This window comes from Mus caroli, chromosome 7 (assembly GCF_900094665.2).
Source record: "Mus caroli chromosome 7, CAROLI_EIJ_v1.1, whole genome shotgun sequence".
Lineage (NCBI taxonomy): Eukaryota > Metazoa > Chordata > Mammalia > Rodentia > Muridae > Mus > Mus caroli.
Genome location: NC_034576.1, coordinates 26,614,661 through 26,625,376, shown reverse-complemented (window position 1 = coordinate 26,625,376; position 10,716 = coordinate 26,614,661). Strand labels below are relative to the sequence as shown.

Here is a 10,716-nt window from a genome sequence, read left to right as displayed (position 1 = left end):
AAAAAAAAAAAAAAAGAAAGAAAAAAGAATTAGGACCCAGGCAATGATTCAGGAGGAAACAGTCCTGGCTTAGGAAGGGGAGGTTACAAGTGCTCCCAGAAGTCTCAAAGGGTTCTCTCTTATCCCCCATCTCCATCATCAGTGAGCAAATCAGTCGCCGACAGTCCCAAGTGGATCGCCTCTATGTGGCGCTCAAGGAGCTGGGTGAGGAGCGCAGGGTGAGCCTGGAACAGCAGTACTGGCTATATCAGCTCAGCCGTCAGGTGGATGAGCTGGAGCACTGGATAGCCGAGAAGGAGGTGGTAGCTGGCTCCCCGGAGCTGGGCCAGGACTTTGAACACGTATCGGTGAGGATTCTTATAATGCTGTGCTGTCCTAGTTACTTTTCTGTTGTGATGGCAAAACCCTGGAACCAAGGCAACTAATGAAAGACGATGTTTAATTGAACTTAGAGTTTCAGAGGATTAGAGTCCATGACGGACATGGCGGCAGAAACAGCTAAGAGTTTACATTTTGATCCAAAAGTGAGAGGCAGAGAGAGGCACATTGGGAATGAGCCAAGCCCTTTAAAACCTCGAAGCCTGTCCCTAGTGACAGGCTTTCTTCAACCAGACCACACCTCCTAATCCTTCCCAAACAGTTCCACCAACTAGAGACCAACTATTCAAACATGTGATCTTATGGGGGCCATGATCATTCAAACCCCCCACATACCAACAGTACTAGCAGCCACTGTGTATGTAAGTCTCTGGGCCTCCTTTCCAATTACCCTACCTCATGGCCCTGAAGCACATACATTCGTATATTGTAAGCACTCGTGGCACCTGAGGAGGTGGGAGCAGGTGAATCAGGAGTTCCACATATCTTTAGCTGCATAGTAAGTTTTAGGTAGCCTTGGCTATCTGAGACCCTGTCACACGCATACACACACACACACACACACACACACACAAACCGGGCATGGTATACTCAATGCCTAGCATGATGTTAGTTATTAATATTATATATCATATATATTTTTTAACATTTATTATATTGTTGCTACAAAATGGTCAAGAACTATCAGATATTATTTTGTTACTATGATTATTATCATCATTTGTAACTGTCACATGGTAACAGGTTGGAGGAGGCTGGGCACTGTCACCCTCTTTCCGGTCTTTTCTCACCCCATCTCATGTCTTGATCCCAGGTGCTACAGGAGAAATTCTCAGAGTTTGCCAGTGAGACAGGAACCGCAGGGCGGGAGCGGCTGGCGGCGGTCAACCAGATGGTGGACGAGCTGATTGAGTGTGGTCACACAGCGGCGGCCACCATGGCCGAGTGGAAGGACGGGCTGAACGAGGCCTGGGCTGAGCTGCTGGAACTCATGGGCACTCGGGCCCAGCTGCTCGCTGCCTCTCGGGAGCTGCATAAGTTCTTCAGCGATGCCCGGGAGCTTCAAGGGCAGATCGAGGAGAAGCGGAGGAGGCTGCCCCGCCTGACGGCACCACCTGAACCCAGACCCAGCGCCAGCTCCATGCAGCGGACCCTTCGAGCCTTTGAGCACGACCTGCAGCTCCTCGTATCCCAGGTGAGGTGGTGAGTGGGAGGGCCTGACTATGTGGCTGGGAGGGCAGACAACAGGTGTGTAGTCAGCAGGCAGGCAGTGGACAGGAGGAGAAAGCAGCCTGGGGACAGGAGGGAACTGGGAAGAAAGAAAGCAGACTGGTTGCAAGGTGCCAAGAAAGCCAGTTGAGATGGGGTGGGGATGTGAAAATTTATTATTTTAAAAGTTTAAAAAGGATTTATTTATTTTATGTCTAAGTACACTGTAGCTGTCTTCAGACACACCAGAAGAGGGCATCAGATCCCATTACAGATGGTTGTGAGCCACCATGTGGTTGCTGGGAATTGGTCAGGACTGCTGGAAGAACAGTCAGTGCTCTTAACTGTTGAGCCATCTCTCCAACCCTTTAATTTTTTTTTTTTTTAAATACAATCTCACTGTGAAATTCTAGCTATTTTGAGACATGTTATGCAGACCAGGCTGGCCTTGAACTTGCAGTGAGACTCCTGTCTCTATCAGAAATGACATGATCTAAGCTGGGCAAGGTAGCTTATGCCTGAAACCTTAGCACTTGGGAGGCTGAGACAGGAGGCTTGTCAAGAGTTCAAGGCTAGCCTGAGCTACAGAGTGTGACCTTGTATCATCAAAAAAAAAAAAAAAAAAAAAAAAAAAAAAAAAAAAAAAAAAAAAAAAAAGAAGGAAAAAAAAAAAAAAAAAAAAAAAAAAAAAAAAAAAAAAACCAAAAGTCCTGGAACTCACTTTGTAGACCAGGCTGACCTCAAACTCAGAAATCTGCCTGCCTCTGCCTCCCGAGTGCTGGGATTAAAGGCGTGCGCCACCATGCCCCGCTGAAGATCCTGAATTTTAGGCTAGCCTTGAGTACATAGTGAGACCTTGTCTCAAAACAAAAAATTGAATACATATTTGGAAACTGGGTTACTAGTAGGAAGCTAGTAGATCTGATGTAAATGGAACAGGGGGAAAAAATGGAAATTATGCCAAATGGACATCAGGGTGGAAAGAGGGCTCCTGAGAATATCAGATGGCTCGAGAGAAGAGAAAGGTGGATCGGTAGGCAAAAGTAGGCGATAGACACGGCAGAGATATCAGAACAAAAGCAGAAAGAAACCTGGTCGTAAAGATAAAAGCCAAAACACTGGTAAGTCAGTAGAGGACCAGTCCGCAAGGCCTGAGTGTGGTCACAAGTCTTTGAGAAGTCAGCAGCGAGCTTTAGGACAGAAAGGAGGTGGGGCCTTGGCCACAGGGCTCAGAAAGAGTCCAAAGAGAGGGTTCTGGGTCGCAGAGGGGCAGGGGGAAGAACCTGGGCCACAGGGGCGGGGCCAAAGGGAGGAGCCTGAGTTACAGGAGCTGGGGAAGGAGAAAAGAATGACCCTGGACCTCTGAAGTGGGGAAAGAGGGAGGGGCATGGTCCACAGGTGATGGAGGAGAAAAGGATGGAGGTTGAGTCAAATAAGATGAATAGGAGGGTGGAGCCTGTGCCCGCGCTGGACCGGCGCAGGACCTGGCTTGTCTCTTAGGTACGGCAGCTGCAGGAGGGGGCGGCCCAGCTGCGGACGGTGTACGCGGGCGAGCACGCCGAGGCCATCGCCAGCCGCGAGCAGGAGGTGTTGCAGGGCTGGAAGGAGCTGCTAGCAGCCTGTGAGGATGCTCGTCTGCACGTCAGCTCCACGGCCGACGCCCTGCGCTTCCACAGCCAGGCACGCGACCTGCTCTCCTGGATGGACGGCATCGCGGGCCAGATCGGGGCAGCTGACAAACCCAGGTGCTCCTTAACCCACTTCCAGATCCCGAACAAGCCCCTTCGCGATAGGAACCGCAAAGGGCCTGACAGCTCCCCTGCCGTGTGCTGGTCTGGATGCTTACTTAGTTTCTCGCACAATAGTTCTGGCAGAAGCCAGGCCTCGTGGCACAGACCTGTCAACTCAGACACTCAGAAAGCTGAGGCAGGAGAAAGAGTTCAGGGCACGTGTGGGGTAACTTAGCAAGACCCTGCCTACGGTAAACCAAAGATTTGAGGCTGTAGCTCAGTTGGCACAGTGTTTGCTTGGCATGCAAGAGACCCTGGGTAGAGTCCCCAGTGTGGAATAAAAGCCAGGTCTGGTGGCACCTGCTTACAATCCCAGCACTGAGAAGGTAGAGGGCGAGGGATCAAGGTCGTTTCATACTGAGTTTGAGGACAGTTCAGCTACATGAGCCCCACATCAAAAAAGTTAAAACATTTTTTTTTCAAGTTTTTAAAAACTAGATGCAGGGCTGGTGAGATGGCTCAGTGGGTAAGAGCACCCGACTGCTCTTCCGAAGGTCCAGAGTTCAAATCCCAGCAACCACATGGTGGCTCACAACCATCCGTAACGAGATCTGGCGCCCTCTTCTGGAGTGTCTGAAGACAGCGACAGTGTACTTACATATAATAAATAAATAAATCTAAAAAAAAACAAAACAAAACAAAAAACAAAACTAGATGCAGAGGTGCACAGCTGTTATCTCCACCCTTGGGGGGAGGGTGAAAACAGGAATATGATGGGCTCAGAGTCATCTTTAGCTACATAGTGCATTCCAGGCCTGCAAGTGCTACAGGAGAGCCTGTCAGAGGAGGAGAAAGAGAAGAAAGACTCGACTCGCTATTTTAGATGTGCTAAAGCAAAAACTTGGCACCTTTGAGTCACTGACTTAATGAAGACCCTGGCTCCTCAGAACCTGGCCAGACAAGGTTGCTGTCCTGAAATTCTGTAGAACGGCAGTGGCAGTGTCGAGGATTTGTGTTCAGCGGGAGTTGCATCTGAGGGTCAGGTGAGGGTATCTGCATGCAGCTTAGATCCCTGTCCCCTGCCCACTGCAGGGATGTGTCATCGGTGGAGGTGCTTATGAACTACCACCAGGGCCTGAAGACAGAGTTGGAGGCGCGCGTGCCTGAGCTGGCAGCCTGCCAGGAGCTGGGGCGTTCTCTATTACTCAACAAAAGCGCCATGGCTGATGAGGTGGGGGAGACACAAGGTGCGGGGGGGGGGGGAGGTGAGGGCAGGTCCATCTCTGCTCCTTCCTTTTGCATACCTGCTACCTAGCTCACCCACCCATGCATTGCATTCCCAGATCCAGGCCCAGCTGGACAAGCTGGGAAGCCGGAAGGAGGAGGTGTCGGAGAAGTGGGACCGTCACTGGGAGTGGCTGCAGCAGAGTGAGTAAGGGCCTAGACAAGGCACATCGGGGACACAGGAGGCATATTTCAGAATGTCTAGCCAAGGGCAGAGGGGTCACAGGTGACATGAGCATGCTTTGCACACCAACTTTGGGTCTCCAAAGCCAAACCTGAGGGTGGAGTCACTGAAGGGGCGAGGGCTGTTGGTATCTTTAGAAACATCCCCAGAGACTGGGAGTGTGGCCTAGTTGATAGAGTGCTTGCTTACATGCACGAAGCCCGGGGTCCCATATCTAGAGCCTCGTAAAACTGAATGTGGTGGCCCATTCCTGTTGTCCCATGACACCCTGTTTCAAAGAAACAACATAGCCCCTGTTCCTACGGTAGAGAGATTGCTCAGTGAGTCAAGTCGCTTGCTGCCAAGTTTGATGATCTGAGTTTGATTCCCGGGACCTCCTTAGTGAAAGGGGAGACCTGGATCCCACATAACTCCTCATACACACACAATCAGTTCAATGTATATTTAAATAGCCTAGTCTCCATTACTCCTAAGGCTGGACTGGGAATAGCCCAGGGGCATGGGAGGCTAGAAAACCATAGCCCTCACCCTGGGGAAAGACCTCAGGCTCTCCTAGTGCCTCATCTCACGTGCCTGCCCCCAGTGCTGGAGGTACACCAGTTTGCTCAGGAGGCCGTGGTGGCTGACGCCTGGCTGACAGCTCAGGAGCCGCTCCTGCAGAGCCGGGAGCTGGGCAGCAGCGTGGATGAGGTGGAGCAGCTTATCCGGCGACACGAGGCCTTCCGGAAAGCAGCTGCGGCCTGGGAGGAGAGGTTCAGCTCTCTGCGGCGCTTGACCACGGTCAGACCCCAGATCCCCGCTTCCCACTCACCGTCCTACTATATATAAATCTCTCACTGACAGCAGCTCTGAATGTCCAGAGCTTTGGGCAGAACTAGACATAGATCCTTACTGGGCTCCAGGGGAAGGCAGAGGAACAGACCTGTAATTGATAGTTAACAGCACAGAGGGAGCCAAGATTTTTGATAATGGAAATGGTTGCGGCTGGGGAGATGAGATGGGGGGGGGCGAGGTAGGGTGGGGCGGGGATTCTGGATTTCTAGAAACCCTTCTTGCAAAAACAAAGGTCTGGTCTTGAGGAATCCAATGGGAAGCTTGAAGAATAATGTGGGTGACAAGTCCTGTTGAAGGGGATTGTTAGGAAGATGCCATGCCGGTGGGAATCAGAAAAGCACCCAGAGAAGTGACGGGTTAGTTGTCAAATGTGGTGGCACACAGCAGAATTCCCAGCATTTGGGAGGTGGAGGCAGGAGGATCAGAAGTTCAAAGTCACTCTCAGTTTGGAGCCAGTCTGGGCTGTGTGAAACCCTGTCTCCCATGTAGTTACCCATCACACACACTCCACAAAACAAAGATCAAACAAACAAAAGGGAGGACCAGGAATTGGGGGAAGGGAGAGGAGGAGAGGGGAGGGGAGGGACAGAGACAGACAGAGGCAAAGTCAGAGAGTGAAATCCCTACACCTCTACAAGAACAATGGGTGTTTGTGGAAAGAATAGGTATTAATAAGGTCTTTGCTAAGAATAAGCAGTGGCAGAAAATCCTGTCTCCGAGTGAACTAAGTTGAGCAGAGAAGGGGAACGCCCAGCACCTTCGCGAACCGTTCTCTCACCCCAACCTGACCTGACCTTTCTACTCCCAGATCGAGAAACTCAAGGCAGAACAGAGTAAGCAGCCACCCACCCCCTTACTGGGGCGCAAGTTCTTTGGGGACCCCACAGAGCTGGCGGCCAAGGCAGCGCCTTTGCTGCGTCCAGGGGGCTATGACAGGGGCCTGGAGCCTTTGGCCCGCAGGGCCTCGGACACGCTGTCAGCGGAGGTGCGGACCCGGGTTGGGTATGTGCGCCAGGAGCTCAAGCCTGAGCGTCTCCAGCCGCGCATTGACCGGCTGCCAGAGACCTCCGGGAAGGTAGAACCCGCGGCCCCGGCAGCCGCAGCGTTGGACACGACGGACACCCCTGGGACTCCGGCGGCGACGGAACAGGTCCGGCCCCGGTCGGAGCGCCAGGAGTTAGCGGATCGTGCGGAGGAGCTGCCACGGAGACGAAGATCAGAACGCCAGGAGTCCGTGGATCAACCAGAGGAGACAGCGCGGAGGCGGCGGCCTGAGCGCCAGGAGTCCGCGGACCACGAGGGGCCGCACAGCCTTACTCTAGGTCGCTACGAGCAGATGGAGAGACGGCGGGAGCGGCGGGAGCGGCGGATAGAACGACAGGAGTCTAGCGAACAGGAGACTCCCACCAGGGGAGAGCTGGTCAAAGGGTAAGGACCTCTGTGACCAGGATGTTAGAGAAGGGGAAAGCGGAGGCAGAGGCCAGAGGGCCAGGGTCAGCGAGGGAAACAGCCTTATCAGCAGACAGTGAAGACCCAAAACATTTAGGGCTGGGAGGGGAAGCCCAGGGGACTTGGGAGCTCAGGGGCGTGTATGGAGAAAAACAACAGGATGTTTAAAAGCCTGGAGCCACCAGCTTGCCCTTTGATCTGCTTAAAACTCAAAGGGCAGCAGGGTCTGAATACATACTGAGCACCAGGGCTACCTTTGAGATAGCTTCAGCGGTTAAGAGCACTGACTGCTCTTCCAAAGGTCCTGAGTTCAAATCCCAGCAACCACATGGTGGCTCACAGCCATCCATAATGAGATCGGATGCCCTCTTCTGGGGTGCCTGAAGACAGCTACAGTGTACTTAACATATAATAAACAAATAAAGAGAGAGATTGATACATATAATAAATAAACAAACAAATAAATAAAGAGAGAGAGAGATTGATTCTGTCTCTAAAACGAACAAGGCACGCCAGTGGGGTGACCTGTACTCCCATCACTTGGAAGGTAGAGGCAAGAGGAGCAGGAATTCAAGGTTATCCTCGGGGAGGCCAGAGGTCAAACTGGGCTGCATGAGACCCTGACTCTCATGTATGTGTGCATGTATATATATATATGTGTGTGTATATACATGTGCATACATCACACACACACACACACACACACAGGTAATCATGGTGGTGGCTCACACTTTTAATCCCAAAACTCCGAGTTTGAGGCCAACCTGGTCAACAGAGTGAGTTCCAGGATGGCCAGGGCTATACAGAGAAACCCTGTCTTGGAAAGCTAAATATATATATATTTAGCTGAAGAGATGGCTCGGTGGTTAAGAGCACTTCCTGCTCTCCAGAGGACCTATGTTTGGTTCCCAGCACCCACCCTGGGGGACTCATAACCTCTTAGAAGTCCAGCTTCAGGAGAATCTAAAGTCTTTCTCTGGCCTCTGAGGGCCCTGGGCACACATGTAGTATACACATGCAGGCAAAACATTCATTCACATAGATAACCCTAAAAAATTAAAAAGAAAAATATTTTTAAAAGATCAAACACATAAAAAACCTTAAAGAAGATAGGGATTTGGCCAGGCGTGGTGGCGCATGCCTTTAATCCCAGCACTCGGGGCGCAGAGGTAGGCAGATCTCTGCGTTCGAGGCCAGCCTGGTCTACAGAGTGAAACCCTGCCTCAAAAAAACAAAAGAAGAAGAAGAAGAAGAAGAAGAAGAAGAAGAAGAAGAAGAAGAAGAAGAAGAAGAAGAAGAAGAAGAAGAAGAAGAAGAAGAAGATAGGGATTTGGTTGTACATTGCGTAGCTGTGTCAGGAACCCCCATGTGTTGAGACTGCTGAGTGTGCAAGGCACACACACGTGAGAGGCTGCTGAGTTGCAGGCAGGGGCCAGGTTTGGAGCCTTTTCTGTCCAGCCAAGGCAGAGCAGTAGCAAAAGGCCCAGAATCTCACTTCTTTTGTCGTCTCTTCTTCTCCAGGAAGGCCACTCTGGCTGATATTGTGGAGCAACTTCAGGAGAAAGAGGCAGGCCCAGGGATCCCTGCTGGGGTGGTAAGTTGAACAACTGGGATGGGTGGGTGTAGAAGCCCTCTTAGTGACCAGGATTTCAGAGGCAACCATTACCTAGGCCCATCCTTCTTCCTGGACCTTGTGGTCAACAGAGACCCCATACTCTCCCTTAGAAAGATGAAGCCTCAGACCCGGAGGCTTATCTCTCTCTCTCCACGCACGCACACATAGTGGACTCTAATCCCCCCATCTATTTTAGACTCCACATTTCTCCTGGCTTGTGGGGTGCCCATTTTCTTATTAGTCACACAAGAAGATTCTTCATACAGAAATTCTATTCACCTTCTGCCTCCTCAGACCCTGCTCCTAACCTCCCAACATTCAGAATTCCAAAGCCTAAATTCGAATGACCCATTATCAAAACCTATAGGGTCCTCTCAGCCCTGAGGGTCTTCCCATGTTTCTCTCCAAGAGAGGTGGCCCTAAAGACGCATGGGACCCCAGGCCCTCGGGCTCCCTGAGACAGGATGCTCCCCTAGCCATCCCCCTCTCCCCCCTCCCTTCATTCACACAGCCGTCGCTGCCTCAGCCTCGCGAGCTTCCCCCTGGTCGCCTGCCCAACGGGCTTGAGCCGCCCGAGCGGACACCTCGGCCCGATCGGCCGCGGGCACGGGACCGGCCCAAGCCGCGCCGGCGGCCACGGCCTCGAGAGGGTGGTGAGGGCGGGGGAAGCCGGCGCTCGCGCTCCGCCCCTGCCCAGGGAGGCTCCGCCCCCGCGCCTCCACCTCCGCCCACTCACACAGTGCAGCACGAGGGCTTCCTGCTGCGCAAGCGCGAGCTCGACGCTAACCGCAAGTCGTCCAACCGGTGAGCGCGTGGGCGGGGCTTTGGATGGCTTGGGCGCCTGCTCTGGGTATTTAATGAATGAGTAGCTGGGCCGAAGGAGGGGCGGGACTCAAGTTCAAAGCTTCCAATCCGTGAAATGGAGAGGCGTGGCCAAAGCTTTGAGTGTCCAATACTGAGGTGTCTGGAGCTGAGATGGGAGCATGACAGAAGTGTCCCTAACGTTAATAAATTGGGATTCAATCTCAGCAACCACCTCACGTGATAAAGCAGCAACCTGGAGGTAGAGTCTACTCTAGATAATTCCAATGGGGTGTGAATTGGAGCCTCAAGATGGCATTCAATCCGTGATCCGGAGGGATTCCCCCACCTGGCAACCCTCAGCCACTACATTTTCAGTGGAGGAGGGGGAGTCTGAAAAGGAACAGAGCCCAAACTGAGAACCTAGTACATTGCTGCAGGTTATCTCAGTTGTCCAAACGAGAAGCTTTTTCTTAAATTATCTAAATTATATTTATTTGTGTTGGGGTGAAAGCTGTGTGTGTGTTGTCACAAGACAACTGGTGTGAATTAGTTCTCTCCTACGCTATGTAGGTCGATCAGGGATCAAACGCAGGTTGTCAGGCTTGGCTGCAAATGCTGAGCTTTCCACAGGCCTAAGCACCACGTGTGTGCATGTGTGTGTTTACTTTTGGAGTCCATCTTGTCCAATACATTTTTATCCAACTGAGATTCGGAATGTGGGGACAGGTATAGCCAGGACATGAACAGGGCAGGTTCAGACTTGGCCGGTGGGGATCATAGTGGTTTTTTTCTTGCCACCAGACCAAGATGGCAATGAACAGGAATATCTATTATATGTTATTTTCCTATCTGAGACTTCTTCCAAGATTGGGGCTTTGGCTGGGAAACCAGTTCTTCGTATTCCAAACTGTAGAGTAGTAAATCTTCCTTGAAGGAACTTGGTGAATGGTGGGGAAATGAGAACTAGTGAATGAATCGGGGGGTGGGGGTGGCATGGGGGTGGGGGTTCTTGAAGGTTGTGTGTGGGGGGGAATGAGACCAATAACTGAGGCAAGGGCTTATAACGGAATCAGGACTGGAACTCAAGTCCATGGTTTTAGGCTTTATTACTGCTGAGACAGACCTCCAACTCCTCACCAGTGGATTCTGGACAAGGGCTCTACCTCCTGCTAAGCTCTATTCCTAGTCTCAAAGCTTGCACCTTACTTTTGGAAAGTCAATGTGGGATG

General features: G+C 51.7%; 1 protein-coding gene across 2 annotated transcripts in view; it reads left to right on the top strand.

The window, feature by feature from the left end:
- Positions 1–10,716, top strand: part of Sptbn4 (spectrin beta, non-erythrocytic 4) — a 92,745-nt gene that overhangs the window by 78,072 nt on the left and 3,957 nt on the right. For both annotated transcript variants that reach the window (XM_029479955.1, XM_021166019.2), the window contains 9 exons: positions 143–347; positions 1,193–1,573; positions 3,088–3,332; positions 4,410–4,548; positions 4,661–4,745; positions 5,369–5,565; positions 6,428–7,047; positions 8,590–8,662; positions 9,195–9,487. In XM_029479955.1, the coding sequence (XP_029335815.1) occupies positions 143–347; positions 1,193–1,573; positions 3,088–3,332; positions 4,410–4,548; positions 4,661–4,745; positions 5,369–5,565; positions 6,428–7,047; positions 8,590–8,662; positions 9,195–9,487 (2,238 nt within the window). The remainder of the gene's footprint in view (positions 1–142; positions 348–1,192; positions 1,574–3,087; positions 3,333–4,409; positions 4,549–4,660; positions 4,746–5,368; positions 5,566–6,427; positions 7,048–8,589; positions 8,663–9,194; positions 9,488–10,716) is intronic.